General features: G+C 38.1%; 1 protein-coding gene across 4 annotated transcripts in view; it reads left to right on the top strand.

Moving 5' to 3' along the window:
• LOC306880257 (ephrin type-A receptor 7) overlaps positions 1–11,163 on the top strand; it is a 78,723-nt gene extending 67,560 nt beyond the window's left edge. For 2 of the 4 annotated variants that reach the window (XM_079433672.1, XM_079433671.1), the window contains exons 10-17: positions 1,802–1,927; positions 2,380–2,565; positions 4,731–4,792; positions 5,000–5,209; positions 5,429–5,578; positions 8,189–8,382; positions 9,582–9,737; positions 10,013–11,163. In XM_079433672.1, coding sequence (XP_079289798.1) covers positions 1,802–1,927; positions 2,380–2,565; positions 4,731–4,792; positions 5,000–5,209; positions 5,429–5,578; positions 8,189–8,382; positions 9,582–9,737; positions 10,013–10,127 — 1,199 coding nt within the window. In that variant the 3' untranslated portion in view covers positions 10,128–11,163. The remainder of the gene's footprint in view (positions 1–1,801; positions 1,928–2,379; positions 2,566–4,730; positions 4,793–4,999; positions 5,210–5,428; positions 5,579–8,188; positions 8,383–9,581; positions 9,738–10,012) is intronic. The other 2 variants (XM_079433674.1, XM_079433673.1) reach the window with 1 other exon arrangement.
• The last annotated feature ends 13,212 nt before the right edge of the window (positions 11,164–24,375 follow it).

Below are 24,375 nucleotides of genomic sequence, written 5' to 3'. Positions count from 1 at the left end.
AAACAGCACCAGACGCTACAGACAACATCTGCTTGTAAAGAGAACCTGCTCGGCTGCACAAAAGCACAAGATGCTGGCTGCTTTGACAAAAGGCAGATTAGGTGTGCACCGTACTCGTACGTCCAATTTGTTGCTCATGTTGTGCGGGCAACAGTGATAAACATGTTCTATCAGATTTACTGACAGCCTAGATGGACGAAGCAATTATAGCAGACGAGAAGAAGGGAAATATCAGCTGTCGTTGCATATGAGTGGAACACAATGCCGCCCATTTGCTTATATCATCGTGTAGGCCGACACGGCCATGAAGGAGCTGGGGGATATTGGGAAAAAGCTCTCTCTCTGTTCCTCGACATTGCTTTTGTTGCAAATTAGTAACTTAATTACTCGTTAGCAAGTCCATTTTAGTCGTTTTCATCCCAGCGTGATGTAGCCTATTAGTTTTTGCATCTCATTAAATGGAGCTTAAAGTTGAAGTTGACAGGTAGCAATGTAATTATAGGATTTGATTAGATAGTCAAACTGGGTGAACACATTAATTGGGCCTAAATTGTTGTATATAGATAAAAGAAAGTCCAATATTGCTAACTGGGCTTTATAATATATTAATATAATTAACCTTGTATGAATAATTTTATTAAAATAGTTATTGAAATTGTAAATTTATTAACAATACAAATAATATTTATTACTAATTATTAATAATACAATTAATTAATGAGTTATTATTATGAGTAATTAATTAATTAATGTTATTATTGGATGAATTCATAATAACAGTTATTAATATCTTAATAATAATTAATAATGTTAATAATAATAATATAATTGTTGAATGTTGTTGTTTTTAAATATGACATTTTATATATTTAAATATTATTATTATTATTAATGATAGTTTTTACAATTAATAATTAATAAGTGTTATTATTAGAATAATATATAATAACAATTATTAATTCTATGTTCATAATTAATACTGCTAATAATAATACTGTAATTGTTGAATGTTGTTGTTTTTAAATATTGTAAATATTTTACTATTAACAATAATAATAGTTTTTACAATGAATAAGTAATTAAATCAATGGCATTATTAAAGATTTATAATAACACTGACAACTATCAATGATATTGATGTTAATACTACTACTACTAATAATAATAATGTAATTGTTGAATGTTGATAATGTTAATACATTTGTATTGTTATTATTATTATTAATAACAACAACAATATTGTGTGTATATATATATATATATATATATATATGTGTATATATATATATATATATATACACACACACACATTTTTTACTATGAATAATACATAATAATCAAACTTAACATTGATAACTGTTAATATTTTTGTTAAGAAGACAAAACAGAAGAAGACTAGTTTTGTGTTTGTAATAACTGTTAGTTTCATGGTCATAAGCAGTGAAATGTTCTTTCTCTGCATTCAAACTAATAGTTCAGTCTTCTGAAACCCATTATCCAATGAGTGACAGCTACGAATGCTGCTGCCATGCTGTACGGCTAATACCCTTTCAGCTCCATTGTGAGAAGGTTAACAAGAAAATGTAATAGCGCTTTCATGAAATATGTGGGAAAAATAAAAGCATAGGTTTTATTATTTGATGAAAGAGACCTTTTGACATGCTATCTTCCATCACAGTGTGCTGTTTAGCCCACAACCCCGCGCCTCTACCCTCCAGTAATCGCATCCGTCCATCAGGGGCTCTATGTGTGTGTGGCATGCATATTTAATCGTAACAGTAATCCTCTTAACCTTCTACAGTTAAATTTCCAGGCACCAAAACGTACATTGACCCTGAAACCTACGAGGACCCGAACAGGGCTGTCCATCAGTTCGCAAAGGAGCTGGATGCCTCTTGCATTAAGATTGAGAGGGTTATCGGCGCAGGTGAGCTCTTCCCTTGTCTTCTCCGCTGCCTCGCTTTAGTCACACACCTCTCTCATTTATCACAATGACAACCAAATATTTACACTTTCGATAGCGGCCTGAGCATCGCTTTGGCCTCTTGTTATTGATAGCGCTGCTATAGGATTGGTTTATAATTAAAATGTCTTTTCTTAAGGCCAGGATGCACATAAATGCATCGCCATTGATGAATTGCTGCCACATCGCTTTTATTTACAAACCGTATAAGTGTGTTAGCGTGTCCTCTATATAGCATATCCAATTATCTGCTCTCTTGGTTGCACTCCCCTGTGTACTCATGCATAGCGTCATATAATGCTGAATTCTGCTTCTGGTGTGACTGCTATGTATGAAGCAGCACAGGTACAGGCAACGGTGTCAAACGTGGCCCGGATCTCTGGAACTCAGCTTGCGGGTGGTTGTGTTTTTCACAGGAGAGTTTGGAGAGGTGTGCAGCGGACGACTGAAATTGCCGGGAAAGAGGGACGTGTCGGTGGCCATAAAAACACTGAAAGTAGGCTACACTGAAAAACAAAGGCGGGAATTCCTGTGTGAGGCCAGCATAATGGGCCAGTTTGATCACCCCAATGTGGTCCATCTGGAGGGTGTCGTCACCAGAGGTGGGCAGCTTTGAATGCTAGAACTAGCTTAACCAACAAGACTTCCTTCTCTTGAAATAAAAGTGTAATTTATTGTACTGAATGTGCACTTTTAGTGTACTTCAGATTTTAAAAGTATATTTGTTTACACTTGATGTGTCCTTGTTATGGTTTAATTATACATTTAAGCACTGAGTAATATTAATGAACTACCCCCCGGTTTCACAGACAAGGCTTAAGCTAGTCCCAGACTAAAATGCTTGTATGAGCTGTCTCAACTGAAAATATCTTGCTCCGACATATCTTAAAATATGTCAGTGCCATTGTTCCGTTTCAAGATGCACACCTGTAACATTTTCTTCTAAGGCATTTTTATAAAAGCTGCTTGAATATCTTCATTTAAATAAGGCATGTAATTATGCATAATTTATAGTTATTATAATAGTAAGTACATGTAACATATGTAACAAGGACACCTTAAAATAAAGTGTTACTTTAAATACATATGTTACCATATATTTTAAAAACTGTAATTGCAGATAATATAATATCAATGAAATAAAAAGTCACTTAAGTGTATTTAAGTGTACTTAAGTTCATTTTCATGACTGTTTCTTGACGAGTACACTTTTAAAAAGTACATTTTGTAATATAATTTTTTAAAGTTTTACTGTAAAGCACAACAAAAAAAAATATTAAAACAATGATTTAAAATGTACTTTAAAGGAATAGTTCACCCCAAAAATAAAAATTCGGTCATTGTTTACTCACCCTCATGTCGTTCCAAACCCATAATGACATTCGTTCATCTTCAGAACACAAATGAGATATTTTAGATGAAATCCGAGAGCTTTCTGACATTGCATATACAGCAATGAAACAATGAAAGGTAGTAAGGACGTCGTTAAAATAGTCAGTGGTTCAACACTAATGTTATGAAGCTACAAGAATAAGTTGCGGTACTCTCATGAATGTACTTCGAAGACTGACACAGAAGAGAATAAATTGTTGAATAAAGCCATTATTTTTGTTTTCTTTGCGTACAAAAATATTCTTATAGATTCATCAAATTAAGGTTTAACCACTGATGTCACATGGACATTTAACAAAGTTCTTACTACCTTTCTGGGCTTTGAACATGTCAGTTCCATGGCTGTCTATGAAAGCTGTCAGAAAGCACTCAGATTTAATAAAAAATATCTTAATTTGCATTCCAAAGATGAAGGTGTTATGGATTTGGAACGAACTTTCATTTTTGGGTGAAAAAGTACTTTAAAATACTTGATGTGTTGACAAATGTACTAAAACGCATGTAAAGTTCTTGATTATAATTTGCACTGTAGTGTTAATTGATATTGTATTTAAAGTAAATTTACTAAACAACAGCTTAATAACAAATGTTCAATCACAAATACATTTAAATACGTGACATACAAGTTTTAATAGCAGTTACATTAAGTATATTTTAGTTTACCATAAATACTTGTCAGTACATTTTAACCATATTTCAAAGACAATAAAAGTAATTATAAAATTGCATATAAAGATGCACTTAAATCCTACTTTAAAAAATCACTGTAGTGTTTAGTGGGTCAAAAAAGCACTGTAACGTTTAACCAGTTGCATTTAATATGAATTTAAAGTAAATTTAATTACATCAGCAATATATATATTCTAAAGTGTATTCCTTTTTCACAAGGATTTGTCAAGAAATGAAGGGACACACATCAAAAATGACAAGGCCAATTGTAGTCCGATGAATGACATTATCTAAATCTGTTAGTCTGACTTTGCAAAAACCAGACTCGTGCGATTTCAGTCAGACTAAAGTGTTTACATGACATTTAAACAAGACAAATCATAATTTTAGTCAGACTGAAATTGAACTTTTAAAGCATACAATTAATCTTCTAAACGGAGAGTTATGACTTACCCTAAGTTCAGTTGTGAAGTCATATTGTTATGATTTGATCTTATAATTTGGATAATATTATTTGTGGCTCAGGGTCGTTTATTATTATTTTTGGAGAGTGTACACTCCAAAAGGGTTTATGAAAAGCCTGGACGACAGACTAAAATGAATCTGGTGTTGTAGAATTGTCTACGAATTGTTTCTCATTACTGCTCTTGTACAGTGTGTGTTGGCTGCACTTCACTTTAATGGAGTCTGTTCTTTGCTCTTTCAGGAAAACCAGTCATGATAGTAATTGAATACATGGAAAATGGCTCATTAGATGCATTCCTCAGGGTACGTATAAACCACCCTAGACAATCTGGTCAGTGAATACAATATCTTTTCTATTCTGTTCATTACACCCACTGCGATTTACCATTTCATTGCTCATTCTCGGGCCGTGTTACTGTCAGCCCCTCCACGTGGTGGATGGAGCATGTGTCTGTGTCTGTTGTGCTCTGGTGATGGATAGACAACGTTTCTCTGTTTGTGCTTGCACAGAAACATGATGGGCAGTTCACAGTAATTCAGCTGGTGGGAATGCTGCGCGGCATCGCGGCCGGCATGAGATACCTCTCAGACATGGGCTACGTCCATCGCGATCTGGCGGCGCGAAACATCCTTGTCAACAGCAATCTTGTATGTAAAGTGTCCGACTTCGGCCTATCCAGAGTGATTGACGACGATCCCGAAGCTGTCTACACAACAACAGTGAGTCAATTAAGCCGCTGTCTCATCCTACCTGCCTTGGAAGCCCACGGCGCTCTCAGAATAAACAAATCAATCCGTGCATCAGATAGGAGTACAAATATAAATACTGTCTGTGCTGCATTGTGATGCTAGAATGGTACCGAACATCAATACAGTGTGTTTTAACTCTTCTCTGCTTGATGCAGAGTTTACTGATTGTGAATTTTACTCACTAAACAGGGTGGAAAAATCCCAGTTCGGTGGACAGCAATGGAAGCCATCCAGTATCGTAAATTCACATCAGCTAGTGATGTATGGAGCTACGGGATTGTCATGTGGGAGGTCATGTCCTACGGAGAACGACCTTACTGGGACATGTCCAATCAAGATGTAAGTTACTGTTTTTGTACAGATGAATGTTTTGTACGATCAAATCAAATAGTTTCTGAATATAATATAATCTAATATAAAAGTAAAATATAATATAATAAAAATCCATAGAATATTTAAAAGATTATATATAATATAATTATACAATGATTACAAATTGTATTATAGTACAAAATAATAAAATAAAAATCCATATACAATTATAAAATAATGTATTAATTATTATTAGTTATCACTGCACTAATGCATCAAGGCATACAGTATGTTGGTTCTGTGATCATGTCTACATTAATTCATATTTTTAATGCAGCTATTATACATATTTGCTCACTTTCAAACATGTCTCATGAGGTTTAAATGAAAAAGTCAGAAACTACTATTATTTCAACTTCATCAAGGCACTTTTAGAAGAAAAGACAATTCTCTTGTTCGTTCATCTTACTTATAGTCTCGTAAAACCACAGCTTGCACCAAAAGGCCTATTTTTACTCTGTGAACATGATCTGTAGGTATTCAAGCATTTTCTACCTAGATATCAACACAGGTGTCATGAGTGACCTTGTTTTAATGATATGTTTTGAGCATTAAAAGGTTTAATGGATCTGCGGAAATGAATGGAGTGTTTTGCTTTTAGAATTTGTTTTTGTATTCAGCTACACTTTCAACCTTTATAATGAGAAATGATAATGCGAGCCAAATTCATCATTAGCAGAGTTCAATCAATTCAAAGATATCTGCTTAGCCATGCAAAACCTTCTGAACGATCTGCGGGCCGAGCTTTTGTCTCAAAGAAATTGGGACAGCAAAGTGCCGTTCATCATTCTGATCACATGCATGCAGAGTTTTCAAGCTGAAGCAGACTGAAATTCAGATATGGTCACGGCTAACGATATGTATGAGGGGAAGTGTTGTTAATCTGCTGCTGTATGTAGGCACTTGTCTTGTGTATGCAGATTCTTTGTCAAAATTACACAAGCTTGAACATCCTCAGAGAAGGTAAACAGCCCTTATCACTGAGACTAATGATGACTTGTAATTCTCTGCTCACTAGTGAACGTTAGCTCTCAGTGGTAGCAACTAGCTAGTATCAGTCTTTAATGTTATCTTTTGCGTTCGAACAATACTTGTCAGGGCTCAGCGTCAGATGTTTTTATACCCTTTTGAGAGGGAGGCGAACAACTCCTTGAGGCCTGCTAAAAAAGAAGGAAATATTTACATTTCTTCAATTCTTTCTGTTTTGACACTTTTCTTTCCATAGCTCAAGCCTTGTTTGGAGAGACACGACAAGAATAGCAGATGAGGATTTGGGGAAAATAAACAGTCTGCTTCTACTATTCCTCGGTAGTAGACGAGGGGAAAAATCATAGATCTGGACAAGCCTTTTCTCTGTTTAGTTTAGTCAACTCAGATTCAAGTAATTCTATAAGTTTAGCTGCTAGTTGTGAGTCCACATTTCTGAAAGTCTCTTTTGCTCATCACAGCTGCATTTATCTGATTAGAAATACAGTAAAAACTGTAATATTGTGAAATATTACAATTAAAATGTATTCTTGCGATGGCAAAGCTGAATTTTTACCAGCCATTATTCCAGTCTTCAGTGTCACATGATGTTTCAGCATTATAATATAATGATTTGGTGCTCAAGTAACATTTATTATTATTATTATTTATTTTTTTATTTTTTTACAGTTTTTATTATCAATGTTGAAAACGTCTCTAGGTTACGTATGTAACCCTAGTTCCTCGAGGGAATGAGACGCTGTGTCTGAAAACGCTAGGCGTTCCCCTAGCATTTTCGGACACAGCTCAAGTTCCTGAAGAGGAACAATAGTGCTGCTTAATATTTTGTGGAAACCATGATACTTTTTTTTTTTTTTTCAGGATTATTTAAGCATAAAGGTTAAAGAACAGCATTTACTGTTACTTTTGACCAATTTAATGCATCTATACTGAACAAAAGTATTAATTTCTTAAAAAAAAAAAAACTACCAACACCAAACTTTTGAACGGTACTGTATATTTAGTATGCACACATAACTCAGACGCAGCATGCTGAGTGAGTGGAAGAACAGGTGGTTTTATTGTTTTATGGTTCCTTTACATTCATAAACCCCAACATGTGGAGCCAGTCAACTGCACAGACACCCAAGTGCCAATGCGTTCATCTTTGGTTTAAACTGTAACCCTGTTTGCTAGTTAATTAGATAGACTCATGACAGTCACCAGCAGCTGTTGAACAGATGGCTTTTAGTGCGCTTGCCTCATTCACATCCAGTTTTAGCGGTGCCCTATTCTTGTGCTCACGTGCTCTCCAATAACCAATGCAAGAATAATCACATCTGGTTAGCCTACTTTTCCCTGTGTTGTAGTTTGTAATGCTGGAGGTAAACCACAACAGATTTATCCAGCAAAGCTGCTGTTTACAGATGCCTGATTAAAGGATGAGCAAATGGAGAGCTGGAGGTGCAGGCAGGCTTTGTGTACATTTTGTTCTGGATGCTAATGGCTAAGCTACTCCGTTTTTCCTTGTCTTCTTATATCTCTGTCTCTGAACTTTTGGTTTTCTTTCACACATTTTCTAATTTTCCATCTCTTACTCTGATCTTGCAGGTCATAAAGGCTATAGAGGAGGGATATCGTCTTCCCGCCCCCATGGACTGCCCTCCTGGCCTCCATCAGCTCATGTTGGACTGCTGGCAGAAAGACCGAGCAGACCGGCCCAAATTCGATCAGATCGTCGGCATCCTGGACAAAATGATCCGCAATCCTAACACCTTAAAAACGCCAATGGGAACGTGTACTCGGTGAGGACGCCCATTCAGTATTTTTTTTACTGCCTGCCGCTATCCATCTCTGCTCAAGGAAAATGATGCCGTTCACGGACCAGCTTTGCTTTTACGACGTATGGAAGTTGCTTGTTTTTTTTTATACTCCTGCACCTCCCTGCAATGTCTTTGAGCCCTTTTATAGGTTCGCGAGTAAATTTGCGAACAATTCCATCTGTCCGGCTTTTGATTTATCTGCTAGGGTTTACTGATGAAAGATAAATCCCGGGGAATCAATAAAGCGAAACAGCCTCCATGCCTTCATGTTCGATAACAAGCACTTTAAATCAATTGTCATAATGAGTGTTTGAGACTTTAAAGCCTTGTGGGAACTCCAGTCCCCAGTGTGATATAAGACAAAGGAAGGAAGTGTGTTTACAATCACAACTGAAACCATGTCTCACATTGAAGATATGACCTTTAAAACTTAGGGAAGAAGCCCTTGGTCCACCTAACCATCTTTTACAAGTAAAGCAAAGCAACAGTTCACTAAATCACCACAATGTGAATACAATAAACCATGTGTCCTTGTCTGTAATCCATGTGAGTTAGGGTTGGCACGATACTAGTGAGATTTCATTATTACCAGTTCCAACACCGCTGCAAAAAATATTATGCTATTGAACACCTCCTACTTATTTAAAATGCTTATTAAATTAACAAATTAAATTTTAACAATGGCATGCAGCCTTCAAATATTTCTCAATTAAGTAAACATTCCAGTTGTTCAGCTTCAAGTTGTTCATGTAATTGATTTAGACAAAGAAACTAATTACAAGCAGTAAAACAAATAGAAACAAAGGATGCAGACCAAGTTTGTTTTTATTATTTAAAAGCAGTATCGGCTATTCTAAAAATTCAGAAATTAAAAAAGAAAATACCAAAGCAATCAAAACAATTTACATTATTAGCATTGTCTATACTGCATGATTCTGAAACATAATACATTGGCCAAGCAGTAGGCCAGGAAATTTAAATTAGTTGGGCAGTTTAGACCCTTTTTTTTTTTTACCAAACTGAGAATTATTTTCATGTTACGGATGTTAGACAATGGCAGTGATAATCTAAATGTACAAAATAGGTCAACTGAGAACAGTATCATATGCCAGAAATATTATACTTAGAAATAATGGTACTGTGCCTTCATAACACTCATATTTGTCTCTTCTTTTCCTCAGACCCATAAGCCCTCTGCTTGACCAGAACACTCCAGATTTCACCTCTTTCCGATTGGTCAGTGAGTGGTTGGAAGCCATCAAGATGGAGAGATACATAGACAACTTCACAGCTGCCGGCTACAGCTCGTTTGAATCTGTTGCTAGAATGACTATAGAGTAAGAGTGCCTTGCTATGATCTTTCCTGCACACAGTCACGCTCTATAGAAACGCATGATCTTTCTAGGAGTAATTTCAGCCCTCAGTTCTCATTCACAATACCATCCTGACATTGCGCTGCATTTTAATCAGATGTCTTTGACTCATACTCAGACTCATCGTGTTATAGTTAATATGGCCTTTTCTCAGTCTCCTTTTGCTTCGGTAATGAAATACCTTGTGGGCGCTTCATGCTCCATTGCTGTGATTTATAAATGTTGTGTTTCTGCTTTAGGGATGTAATGAGTTTGGGAATCTCCTTGGTGGGCCATCAGAAGAAGATCATGAGCAGTATACAGACTATGAGAGCCCAGATGCTGCATCTTCACGGGACGGGCGTTCAAGTGTGATGGGCATCCGCAGCCCTTCCCGGTCGGATGAACCAGAACTCTCCACGACAGCACCGCAAAGTGTGTGACAGCAAAAAAATATGAAAAATCTAATCAACAACAAAGAAAAAACTTTCCGCACCTTTGCGGTGAGATTAACCTTCCAGAACTGGCAGAACAGAATCATTCCTTTGTTATTGGCGAAGGATTTTGGCGAAGGTGCTGGAAACCAAGAGACGGAGGGAAAACGCAAACAGGCAAGAGAGAGAGAATCCTAAACGGACAGTGACCTCTGGATGCTCTAAAGAACTCGTCACGTCATTGAGATGGAGCATTCGAGAGGATTTTTATGCTTTGTACGGACTGTCTTTATCGTCACAAAAGGTTGAATTGCTCATAGTTGCTATAGATTTCACTGATTTCTTTTTTTTAAATCAAGGGTGAATATAAAAACACGCAAATCAAGATCATAAGGAGGGAATTTGCAGCGATTTCATTTGCTTTGGTTTGTAATATCCACATTAAGACAATGTGAGACGTTACTCTTCTACTCGATCGATTTGTGTTAGCTTGTTTTCTTGGATTGTTACGGAACTGACAACAGGGTAAAACTGGAGGGAAAGAGACAGAACCAGAGGCTGAAAGTCGACAGAGGAGGTTTGTCTTCTCCAGCCAGCACTATTTACATGAAGCTCTCTCCAGACTGAAGCATTGGCAGAGAGTCGGGTCGAGCCAGTCTTTTATATCAAGTAGAAATATCCCACCGCTTGGTTACGTGAAGCTCCTGAGAGTGGCTGGTTGTGTTTAAGAACAGCCTGAGCAGACAGTTAGGTATATTTTATGATCCTACATGACAATTCAGATGTGAATTAGTACAAAGAGAATTGCTAACCACTTCAGGTGGAGTTTTTTTAATGTAAGAACAACTATTACGGTGGCAATATTCTTTATAAGTTTATATTTACCACGTGAATGGATTTATCAGTGCTGTTGTTGAATGTGTCCTTTTTAATATTGATATTATTTACCATGAATATATGTTTCCATAAAGATACACAAAAATGAAAAAAAAAAAATGTTAGGCTATTTTAATTTAATTGTTTCAGCAACAGTATCATTTTGGTTTAGAATCAGTTGGTTTCCTAGCAGGTGACTTTAAAATCATACAATGTTGTGGTGTAAAGGAGTAATACTGCCTTAAACAAGTCAACTATTGCTCTTATTTTTAGGTACTTAGATACTTTGTGAGATCACGGCTGAGTTGGAGAGAGACTGACCAATATGAGCAATAATTTGAGGTGCTGTATAGACTTTTACTCACGTACTGCTTGGAAATCAGCAGCAGTGCTGTGAAATTTGATCAAAGAGAGTTGGTGAATTTATATACGAGGATCTCTTTTGGTGTGTATCTTCCACCCTTTTGTTGTGCTGAGCTCAAAGATGAGGTTTACGCTCAAGTTTTAGTGCCATAACAGCCTTCCACGCTCAACTGAATGTTTCGTTGACAATTAAATGTAACGCATTTTAGTGTTAAATACTTTAAGGAGTACTGTAGACCTTTTATTAACTGGGCTGCCACAAAACTCTTATTCAGCTTTGAGCTGAAGTAGTTTTGTTTTATTTACTACGAAACCTTAATGTGACACATTTTAAACACACACAACATGTTTTTCATTATTTTGGGGAGCCAATGCCATTTTAACCACAACAGCCGTGCCAACATGTGGCATTTTTCTTGATTAGAAAGAAAGCAAAGGCGGAGCCGTTGGAGCGCAGCATGACTGGAGGATTTAGCCAAACGGTTGGCGCTTCAAAAAAGCCATTGTTTACCACGCTGTCTCCATTGTGAACCCAGCTGGTTTGTCTCATGCGGATCATATCGTTGCCTGGTTAGAGGCCCATCTCCGATCCGCTATCCTTCCATCTCGCTAACCTCAGCATTGAGTCCACGCCAGGCCTTTGAATTGAATGCGAGCGGAAAGGCTCTCAGTCAGCATAAACCTCCCATGCTTCGGCAGTAGCTGCAGTCACTCAGATCAGCCCATACGTTCTGATCTCACACTCCGGCCTCCAAGGGGCCCCTCGCAGGCCCTTACCCTCTCCGCTCGGATCCGGGGCCCTTGTAGAGACAGCAGTTTGAGCCAATTTGAGATTAACGCCTGGATTCAATCAATCCCACATTGAGGCCACCGTACGGGTCAATGACAAACCTGTCAATTTTTCTCCTTTTCTGCTTTGTGCCATTTCTAACTTTTCTGGTTTGATGGTAGCAGAGTTTTCAGTCAAGACGGTTTGCACTGTGGATTGATTGAGTTCATGGTGCAGCAGGGTATTAAAGACTTCTGGGAAGATGCTAGAGAGCCCACCTAGACAAAAAGTGAAGTGGAATATTCCAAAGAGTTCAGCACTGTTGATTGTGTCAGAGTAATCACAAACCAGAAGACAATTTGTACGTTCTAGCTGTAAAACTTGTATATTTTATTTATAATTGTGGTTTCTTTTCTTTGTTTTTTCACTTCAGTACTCTGTAGTGAGCTCATTGAAATGCACTATATTTTTCTATCTCACATGCAGCTGATTCTCGTCACCCTCACTCTTTCAGTTGTACATAATTTCTCATTTAGGACCAAAGAGAGCTAATAGGTTTCCATTTTAGAGGAGTATTATTGTTTTTTCCTTTTCTCTTTTAGGTTGGAAAAATGTACAGTACAAATGAATTGTCGATTTATTATTTATTTTTCTGTGACAAGAGTATGGAGAGTATTCATTGGTCAAAAAAAAAAAAGAAGTATTTTACCCAGTTGAGAAACTGTATGGACATTTATCTAGACGATTTCTTGTTACATAGACCATTTTTTTCTTTTGCTTTGTAACCTTTGTAATAGACTGTACATATATTTTTGGAAATATAATGCAATCTCTATAGTGGTGTCTGTGCCTTCGATTTCTGTTTCTCTATGATTAACAGGGTTATGCGCCATTCGGAACTGAATTTAAATCAATTAAATTTTACACATTATTATTAAACACACTGTCAACAAGCTTGGCCCCCCTAAATTTGAAATCATATCACAGCAAACAATTGTGGGTGAAATGCGCAGTTTGTCCTGTAAACTATATAAAAAATAAAAACATCACCAGCTGCTAAATTCAAATCTGCGTTAGCTGGCTGGCACAGAGCTAGAGACGCACACATTTTTAAAGCGCTGCGCATTATAACCAATCACATGCGATTCTGTTGAGCTTAGAAATGCAAAGACCAATCAGAAGCGTTCAGATGAGTCATCGCCGAAGTGCCGCTATTTCATCACAGTGCGCTCTGGTTGACTCAATTCTCGGAGTACGTTCATTCTCTCTTCAGAAACAACCAAGTGAAGATGTATGAATGTAAGTAAGATATTAATTTCACAGTGTAAACAGCCTTAGAGATTATTATGGCAGTTTTTGAGATTGCTTGAACTCGCTGGACTGAAGTGAAAATGTTCTTTGTTTTCTTTTTCTACAGTGAAAGTGTTATAGGCTAATTAATTTACAGTGTTTTTATTAAATTCACATTACATACAAAGTCAGTCGTATTAAAAGTATTGACACCCATGGCATGACAGCCATATCTGGTATTTAAGAAAAAAAGACAGGCTTGTAAGCGTAGTTAATAGATTACAGCATTAGGCTACTTTGCCTATCGCCCATTATAGACCAAATAACATAATCTATAAAGGTGCAAAATGCATTTACTTACAAATATTTGAGAATCCAGATATTTCATGATATATTTTAGGGATATATAAAATAAAAATAAATAAATAAAAAATAAAACCCCTGCGGAAAAAAAAAAAATCAATAGACACCATTACAAAATTAGTAATGGTTTTACTGGTTATAATCAGGGGTGCACATAAGTGGTCCGCAGGTACGCATGCGCGACCAAAATTAAAAATGCGTTGTGTAAATAAGTTCTGATGACAGCTGTTGATGCACAATTACCATTTTAGATCGATAAACTGTACTTTATAAGATTTCTATTCAAACTGAAAGCATAATCTAGGCTAGCCGCTGCCCTTTTCAAAGCAAAACTGTGACATTTCATTCACTGACGCGCTTTAATCAGCGGCGCTAAACCCGGAAGCGCATATACTTACTTGCTGGCAACCCGTCAAAATAAAAGCGCGCTGCTTTTACGTTTGAAAATTATGAAAATGAAAATTTAAATAATAGTAATAATACAAATAGTAGCATTTTATTTTTAAGTTTACTATAAAATAATTGTATTTGTATGTAATACTACCTTTTTATTTTAAAATAAAATAGCATTATCACACTTGATTATTTAGTTTTTTTATTTTATTTAAAAAATAAATAAATAAAGTGCAATAATATTATTATCACTATTATTATTATTATTATTATTTATAGTTCTATTTTATGGGTCACACTACATGCCGTGGCCCATGTGAGGACCAAAGCCAATCTCCAGGTACTCATATGAGAACCAGGCTGAAAAACTTATGTGCACCCCTGGTTATAATGGGACTTGTATTGGTTTTACTGGAAACTGTAATGGACCCTGTGGGTCTCTACTGATAATTGGTTGCCTTCTATTGGTGGCTTGTTAAAACCAATAAATCCTAATGGAATATGTCCCAAAACACACTACAGAAAACCATATTTTTAATGGTTAAAAGTTAATGGTTTGTAATGGTATTTGTAGTGGAAACTGTTAAAATTTTCTGTGATGGTTTTATTGTTTTGTTTGTTTGATTGTTTTTTTCAGTAGGACATAAGCCTATAGGGGCCTATCAGTTAGACAGTGGTATTGTTTGGTATTGTCTTTATTGGCTTTAAAAGTTATATGTTCTCTGCAAAACTGAGCAAAGACAGACAATATTGTGTTTAAAGTACAACACAATATCAACTTCTTATTTACTGAACTGTTGTATAAAATCACATTTAAACTCGTGATATTCGGGACAATCAGCACTCGTGTGAGATTGCTCTCGCCGCTCCTGTGATATTGATGATATAAATATGAGACAAAAACACAGGGGCATTTTTGCACCAATATCTTGAATTTTAGGGCATAACTGCATTTATGGAGTTGTTGCCCTGCATCATATTTGTCAACAGTCAACTGTATGAAATGTAAGACGATGTACAGGTCTGAGGGCAGGCCTGCGTTAACTGCATTAAAATAGTTTAATCACGTTATTTATTTTTTCATTAAGTTAACACATTAAACTGACAGCCCTATAATTTACACATGAAAGTGAGACATTCTTCAATTCTGAATTTTGCACATCACAAATTTTTGATGATTTGAATGTGGTATTGTAACCCAAGTATTTTCTAACTCGCTTTTTGTGTGATTCAGCAAACACACAGGGAACGAGAGCTAATGTGACCCTTGAGAATTGTTTGGTCCCCTGCTAAAGTGCTTTGACTTGAATATTAACATTATGTATTGACAAGACAGAGAGCGAAAGGAAGAGAGGGTGGGAGATTTGTTTGATGACCCAGCTCATGACAGGATCCTGGATAGTGTCATTAAAAAGACATTACCCAATGCCTCCGACATGGGAAAATTGAGCCACGGCCCCTTTGGGAGTTAAACAAAGAGGCCCTAATGGATTTATGAAGATTATATCTCTGCAGATATTCTGATATTTATTTTATTAACTCGAGGGGAGTCTTAACCTCATCATGTCTCAAAAGCTGTATACAAAAGACTCTGGACGAGCGGGGCTATTTCTCTGATGCCAGAACATCCCAAATCCCTGCTAATCTTACTTCCATCAACAATTACTAGGCTGTTGTGCTCTTTTGATGGAAACACAACAGTGCAACTCATACCATGACATTTACAGTTTAGTGTTCGCTCAGTTTAGATTGTAATTCCAAAGAACAAAATGAAAGGGATCAAGATCCTGTAAACGACAAGCTTCTCGCAAGTAAGAAGAATTGAATGAAGGATTATGACCTGCTGGTTTAAACGACTATTTGGCTATCAGTCAAATCAAGATGTTGCACAGCTGTTGTTTTAAGCCAGACATTGTTTGTGTGTTGGGTCCAATTTCACATTCTCCAAAGTGCACTACAGACTCAAGTTTATTTGTCCTTTACACTAATAGACTCAGAGTTTCAAACAACAGCCTTAGCAGGATTAATCTGATGAAAAGTGACAGTTTTAAAAATAAAAAAATGATGGTATTGTTACAGAAGATTTCTGCAAATGCTGTTAAATAACACTATTATTAATGGAAAAAATAAAATTCATTAATAAACAGAAATTAATGGAATAGAATATTTTTAAAAAGAATATTAACAAAAACTAAAATAAAATATTAATGATACTAAAATAACACTAGTATAGCCACTAATAGACTCAGTTTCACCTAGAGCTTTAAACAACAGCATTAGCATTAGATTCAATTGATCAAAAGTGACAATCTGAAATAAATAAATAAATAAAATTATGGGAACGTTTCAGAGGATTTTCTATCAAGTAAATGCTATTCTTTTTAAATTTCTATTCATCAAAGAATCCTGAAAAACCTGTGTATCACCAAAATATTAAGCAGATCAACTGTTTTCAGCATTGATAATAATAATAAATGTTTCTTGAGCAACAAATCAACATATTAGAATGATTTTTGGAGGATTGTGTGACACTTAAGACTGGAGTAATGGCTGCTTTTCCGTCACAGAAATAAATTACATTTTAAAATAGATTTTTCTTTTTTTTTAACAAACAATTGTAATATTTCAAAAAACCGTTGCAGTTTTACTGTAGCCTATTTTTGACCAAATAAATGCAGCTTCAGTGAGCATTAAAGAATCTTTTACAATTTTCATTTTAAAATTATTTAAAATTACTTAATCTAATTATATATATTTTAAATATAAAACGATATAATATTACAATTTATAAATAACTAAATACATAAATTAACAGAAAATTTAAAACAATAACTTTACAGCTCAAACTAAGACTGTTGTTTTAGTCCATTTTGCTCCTGCCATCATGATGATAGAAAAATTTGCCAGTGTCATTCCCGATCTTCACTAATTGATACACTTTAGCGGGGATTGAGCACTGATCCGTGCCATATTCCCTGACACATCAAACACCTCACACAGATCTTCCACAGATTGTCAATTAAGAGCATGGCCTGCGAGTGTCTGCCTATCTGATATCTGAGTGTCCTGGAATCTATATAGAGGTGAGATAGTGAGGCAAAACATTAGACACTGCTTACTGTGCTGTAGCGCAGACATGGAGGTATGTGTGTGTTTGACATTAATGAACGAGGGAGCTGTCGTATAGCGTTCATTCTGTCAGGTGTACAAGCGCTACATGACTTGAACGCATTCAGATGTCAGCTTTCACTAATGAAAACAGCTCAGCGTGAAACCTGCTCAAAGTTTCCCAAGACATTCAATCCAACTCACTCTACAACACAACACTAAGACACTGAAAGTTAGAATATGCTGTACTAAACACAGCTGATTAGCAGTCATTCATTTTCATTAAAGGAATATTCTGGGTTCAGTACAACTCAATCAATATGTTTATAATGTATATAATGTTAAACAGGACTGAAATAATTTTTCCAGTCATCTCTCCTTTCTCTCTCTCTCTCTCTCTCTCTCTCCTTTTTTTTTTTTTTTAAGCAAAAAAAATTGAATAAAAATGTATATACACACATACATGCATATATACTGTACTGTCAGCAGACAGACACGGGACACAGAGGTAAGTGCAATAGAAACAACAGGTTTATTGAAAAGCAGCAGAGGGGAATGAGATGAGCAGTAAATCCGGGTAAGCAGGCGGGGAATGGGAAAGTCTCTTGGGGCTTATCTGAGTGTAAATGTCCTTGTTTCCTAATCCAGGGGATCCAGAGGCAACAGCGGAGCGTTGAGACGGTGGAGCACAGGAGCGATGGAGAATGGGGATAGGAACACAGGAGCAACTGGTAGGTAGAAAAAAGGTAAGTGGGTCAGGTTAGTCAACATAGAATGTTTGAGACCAGACAGTGAGTGAACGGGAGGAGTACAGTGATATAGTGCTGCTGATTAGTGCTGACAGGTGGCAGTGATCAGAAATCTGGGGATTGGGATCTGGTGAGTGTCGTTGGTGGAGACTGCGGTGACTGTGGTGACTCTCTGACAGTACCCCCTCCTCCTGGGGCGGCTCCTGACGCCCTATTACTGCAACAGGGTCGGCCACGGCCTCTGGGTGCGGGACGGTCAGGGTGGTTCTGGTGAAACTCGGCCAGGAGAGAGGGATCCAGCACATCGTCACGGGCCACCCAGGATCTTTCCTCTGGCCCGTATCCCTCCCAGTCAATAAGATATTCCAGGCGACCACCCTGTCACCGAGAGTCCAAGATCTCCTGCACCCTGTAGACTAGGGGCTCCTCGATCTCAGGAGGAGGAGGTACTGCAGGCTCGTCGTGTTCTGTGACAGAGGGAGAGACAGAATTAAGGGGAATTAACTTGCAGGCTTTGGAGAATCTGTCAACTGCAACGAGTATGCAGGTATAACCTTCTGACTTGGGGAGATCTGTGACGAAGTAGACTCCGAAGTAGGACCAGGGGCGACGTGGAATGAGTAATGGGACTAATTTTCTGGCGGGTAAGTGATGTGGAGTCTTGGAGATGGCACAGACTAAGCATCCACGAACGTTCTGGGAGACATCCCGGGCCATACTGGGCCACTAGTGAGCTTGGAGGAGCAAGAGAGTACGCTGGCTGCCTGGGTGTCTAGAGCCCGGGAAAGCATGCAGGGACCCCAGAAGTCCTCAAGGAGGTGGGCACGTAGGTTTTGCCCTCTGGGCCTCCCAGCGGAGCGGGTTCGGTGATGGAGGCGATGCGGATCTGTTCATCCAGGGCCCATCGGATGGGGCTCACAAGGACAGGTCCAGGTATGGGTAGGAGTATGGGTTCAGGTGTGGAGGGTTCGTCAGGGGCATGGATACGTGAGAGGGAGATGGAGATCTCCCTCCAGTGCTAGTTTAATGGCGAGCAGCTCACGATTTCCAATATTGTAGTTACACTCCGCTGGGGAATGCTTCCGGGAGAAGTAAGCGCAAGGGTGGATTCGGGGAGGTTCTCCGTGGTATTGAGACAGCACTGGTCCCACGCCAGTGGTGGAGGCATCCACTTCCACTATGAATGGGAGTTGGGGTTCGGGATGTGAGATAATGGGAGCAGTGCAGAAGGCCTCCTGGAGCTTCTTGTAGGCGGCTCAAGCTTCGGAGTTCCAGGACAGAGACTTGGGTTTCTGACGGAGCATGGAAGTGAGGGGGGCTGAGAGGAGACTGAAGTTCAGAATGAACCTCCAGTAGAAATTTGCGAAGCCGAGGAATCTTTGCAGTTCCTTTACTGACTGAGGCTGGGGCCAGTCCCGGATGGCTTGGACCTTCTCCTGGTCCATCTGGATCCCATCCGCACTGAGTATGTAGCCGAGGAACTGGACCGTGGGGCGGTGGAACTCACACTTCTCAAGCTTCAGGTAGAGGTGGTGTTTCCTGAGTTAGTGTAGGACCTGCGTCACGTGATGGCGATGTTCGGCCAGGTTCCGGGAGCTTCAGGTTACTAACCAGGGGTACAGGGACATTGGAGAGACAGTTTTGGATGCAGGTTTTACTCCATCGGAGGATCTCGCTGGTATCCCATCTGACTTTGGGGGAATGTTGAGATAGCCAGGGGTGTCCCAGGATGATATCGACGATGGATCCCCCCAGTACCAGAAAGGAAATCCTCTTCTAATGAAGACAGCCTACTTGCAGAGTGATCGGCGGAGATGTGCCCACGCCCGAGCGGTTTTCCCTTTATGGTCTCTATCTTCAGCTCGGCCTGTCTCTGGCGGGGTAAATCAAGCTGTTTTAGGAGGGCTCGTGAGATGAAATGGGGGGCGAGAGGGGCACACCCGAATGAAGTGCCCCGGAACTCCGCAGTAGAGGCAGAGCTCCGTGGCGAGTCGTCGAGCACGCTCAGTGTGTAAGGGGCGTCTTGTATCCGTTTGCATAGGTTGTGGTACCAGAGGACAGGCAGCTGGTGAGGACAGAGAATGAGCGGTTATGTCCGGCTGACAAGCCGTGAGACGTTGGGAGATCTTAACGGCCTTCTGCATAAAGCTCTCCAGACCGACAGTGTCATCATAGATCGCCATCTGGGCTCTGATCTGTGGATCCAAGCCCTGACGGTAAGCAGTGAGTAGCACTGCCTGATTCCATCCACACGAGGCCGCCAGAGTTCGGGACTGCAGAGTATAGTCACTGGCCGAAGAATCCCCCTGACGGAGGCGGATGAGTTGATCGGTAATGGAGAGCGAGAGCCGGTGGATAGGCCGAAGACCTCCTTGAAGTGGGAAGAGAAAGCATAGAAAGAGTTAATTATAGTGGTCTGTGAGTTCCAGATGGCTCGTGCCCAGAGCAATGCCCGTCTGGTTAACAGGGAGATCAGGAAGGCAACCTTAGCCCGTTCGCTGGAAAATATATGGGATTGCATCTCTATGTAGAGTGAAACTTGGATTAAAAATGCTACATTCAACCGCCTCACGGAATAGTTTGCAGGGATGGCCATGGGACTGGCAGAGGCAGACTGAGGGTGTGTGACCGGAGAGAGAGCTGTTCGAAGAGCGCTGACCAGTGCTGCTGATTAATGCTGACAGGTGGCAGTGAAAAGAAATCAGGGGATTGGGATCTGGTGCGTGTCATTGGTGGAGACTACGGTGACTGTGGTGACTCTCTGACACATACATATATATATATACAGTATATATATATATATATATTTATATACACACACACACACACACACACATATATATATATATATATATATACATACATACATACATACACATACAGGTACATATACTGTATATGTATATATATATATATATTAGGGCCGGGACTCGATTAAAAAAATTAATCTAATTAATTAGAGGCTTTGTAATTAATTAATCGAAATTAATCGCATTTTAATCGCATATAAATATTTGACCTGAGAACAGTGAGAAGTAAGTTTTTTTTATATGGATTTTTAAATTTCCCATCCACAGGGCCAACCAAAGCGGTCTCATCAGCTTCTTTGTCCGTGTTCACTGTGGTTTGTTTTTGGCTGTTTCTCAATATGCGTTCTTCAGCGATCTTGCGTCCTTGTGTTCTCGTTCTACGTCATCATTAACCGTCGAAGTTCAGTTCCAATTCTCAAGAACGCAAGTACAGAGGATGCATGAAAGTGCCCGGATATGTTCTTGAAATTGAGGATGCATCGAGTGTAGACTTTGCAGACTTGAGAGAATCGAGCCGTTAGAAATCCCAGAAAACGCTGTGGGCGGCCGGTGTACGGAAGCCTGTAAGCTTTAAACTCGCTCTCTCAAATACTTAACGGCTCTTGAAGTTGAAAGTAAACATTTATCGTTTTATTTTGGTTAATTTTAATAAAGTTATAAGACCCGGAGAAAGTCTGTATTTTTATTGGCATATTAAAATGAATCTTAACAATAAAACATATAACGCTGTAAAATAAAACAATACAATTATATGAAAGTAATATATATATATATATATATATATATATATATAATAGTATGAAATGTTTTAATAAGTTATGACATTTTGTAATATTGTTCAATGGCCGCTGCTTATGCTGAGACTATGCGGTCAGTTAAGCAGGAACGCAGTACATCTCAGTTCTCATAAGTGTGCGTTCTGTGTTCTCGCGTCCTTCCGAGTTCGTTCTTCCAAGGAAGCTTGCCAAGACCGGTCTCCACGAGAACGCAAGTCCGTTCGTTGGTGCTCCAGTATAATCGGTCCGCCGAAACTCATCCAGTGAGAAACGTTCCGCGGTGCAAAAATAAGTGCGATTAAAATGCGTTAAAAAAATTTAACGCGTTATTTTTGTGTAATTAATTAATCTAAATTAACGCGTTAAAGTCCCAGCCCTAATATATATATATATACACATATTTCTTTTAAAGAAAACAAAGCATGGGTTGATTTAATTTTATTTATTTGTGGGAATCAACATTATAATGCCTTCCTGCGAGCTTAGCTGGTACTGAAGCCAGAATATTCTTTTACATTAATGGTTCTGTCAGCACATGCAGCTTCATGAACACAGTCTGATATATGTGTGTATCTATTGCGCATGTGTCAGTGTTTTGTCCGTTCTTCCTTTATTATTTTTTCCCTTTTTAATATACTCATTCCTTGCTGGTTATACAATACCCATGGGAACGTGATGTAGCATATAATTGGAAAGGTGCAGAAAAGTTTCTGGATAGTAATTACCATCCCCTGCACTGTGATGCAATAATGATAGCCAAGTGCTTTCTTTGCCAGGGGATCCAGCATGCCTGTTATAATAACATTAATAATCAGCCATTCATATCAACATGCTGAAAAGAAGACATCTTTCCCCCTCGGTCACACGCTGACCGATGGCACTTGGCTCAAGATCGCCGGTATCTCCATTTCCGATGCAAATACACTGCAGAATTCAAAGTCAATATTATGGCTTTTGCTCTTTTTTTATATCAGGTTTAGCGGTGAATGGAGAGCGATGGCGTGACTGGACTCTGGGATATTGTATTGTTTATTAAAAGCCTTTTAGATGCTCTTATCGTATCCCTGCTACACCTAAAGGCAATTTCGGTCTGAGCGCTTTGACTGCTGCACATTTCCTTTTTTTACAGTCGGGCTCACGGCACCTTATGGCATTAAGTATTTAAAGGAGCCAGTAAAATATGTGTCCCCTCTCTGCCATCCTCTCCCATCTCCTGAGCAGATGATCAATTTCACAGGCTGGCTGATGCCTCCTCTGATGGATCTGGCAGATATGATGGTTTCCTCAAAGGCACGCGGGAGCGGGGTGAGTAATAGGGGTGCCGCCATTAGCCAGCCCGTGGCATGGACAGCTCATATTTGGAAGGACAGAGATTTCATTTATGATGGTGAAATGACTGCAGGTGTGGATGGAGCTCGAAATGATGGCCGCAACCACGCCGCTTACGGCATCTGAGGCCTGAAGAGATTTCAAAGGTCAGCGAGATAAATGGATTAGCATTGTATTTCCAGAACCGAGAAACAAAACAGACCCTTATGAATTTTAGACTGGTTTTAATTTGAAAATATTGCATTATTTTCATCCTCTCCTTTATATTGGGTGATGTTGTTATTGTGTGACCGAAAACTAAAGTAAGTGAGACTGTAGAGTCAGGTTAACCAATTAAAAATGAGCTAGAGGGGTGAAAATCACATGGCCACCAACCTCCTGAGATGATAGTAGAAGTTATAAGAAACACACACACACACACACACACTCACACACCTCACTCACAATATACAATCACATATACAGTGTTTTTTTTAACTGCTTACACACAAAATCTTTACTTGTCACACAATTTTTGAAACCTGACACTCGGACATTAGAGCCACACAAATCTGCAAAACCATACACTAATTCTCAGTTTTCAATTTCATAAGACACTTTTTGCAAAACACAACACAGTTCTCTATGTAACACACAAAAAATTGAACAGGAATGTATATTATGGTAAAGGTGTTTCAATTGTTTGCTTTTGAGATGTGCTTGTGATATTTTGAATGCAGTGCTTAATTTTGCAAGAGATGAGAGGCATTTTGCATTTAGTGTGTGTAATTCTTGGATTTGTGTGTAAAGGTTTGAAAAAAGAGGCAAAGTTTTGAAAATGTGTGGAAGCAGTTGAAAAAAACCTGTAACTATTCTATTTTAGAATAATAATAATAATAATAGTAATTTAAATATTTAATTACAAATGTTATCGTCTTCATCATCATTATAAAATTAAATAGTTAATAAAAATATTTCATTTTATAATAATAATAAATGAATTAATTAGTAAAAATTAATGTTGAGATGATGATGAAGAAGAAATAAAGTTTCCTATTTATTTTAAAATAACTTAATAACATGAGAGTGGGGGCATTTTGGTTAATATTTAATATTAATAATATTTAAGTATTTGTACTGAAACAAATTACAATAAATTTGATCACAATACATTAATGCACAAAATGTGTTACATTTCAGTTTAAATTAAGTTTTTTTTTTTTTTTTAGGGATAAGGTTTCTAAACTGAAACAAACTAATTAAAGAGAGTAGATGTGTGAATATCAAGTTTGAGACATAGCATAACATTTAAAGACATTTAACATTTTAAATAAAAAGTGTCTAATATTAAAATGTCACATACTCTGCTACTTCATAGAGAGCA

The sequence above is a fragment of the Barbus barbus genome (assembly GCF_936440315.1).
Source record: "Barbus barbus genome assembly, chromosome: 14".
Classification (NCBI taxonomy): domain Eukaryota; kingdom Metazoa; phylum Chordata; class Actinopteri; order Cypriniformes; family Cyprinidae; genus Barbus; species Barbus barbus.
The sequence above is the reverse complement of the archived record's forward strand: the minus strand, read 5'-3'. Positions and strand labels throughout refer to the sequence as shown.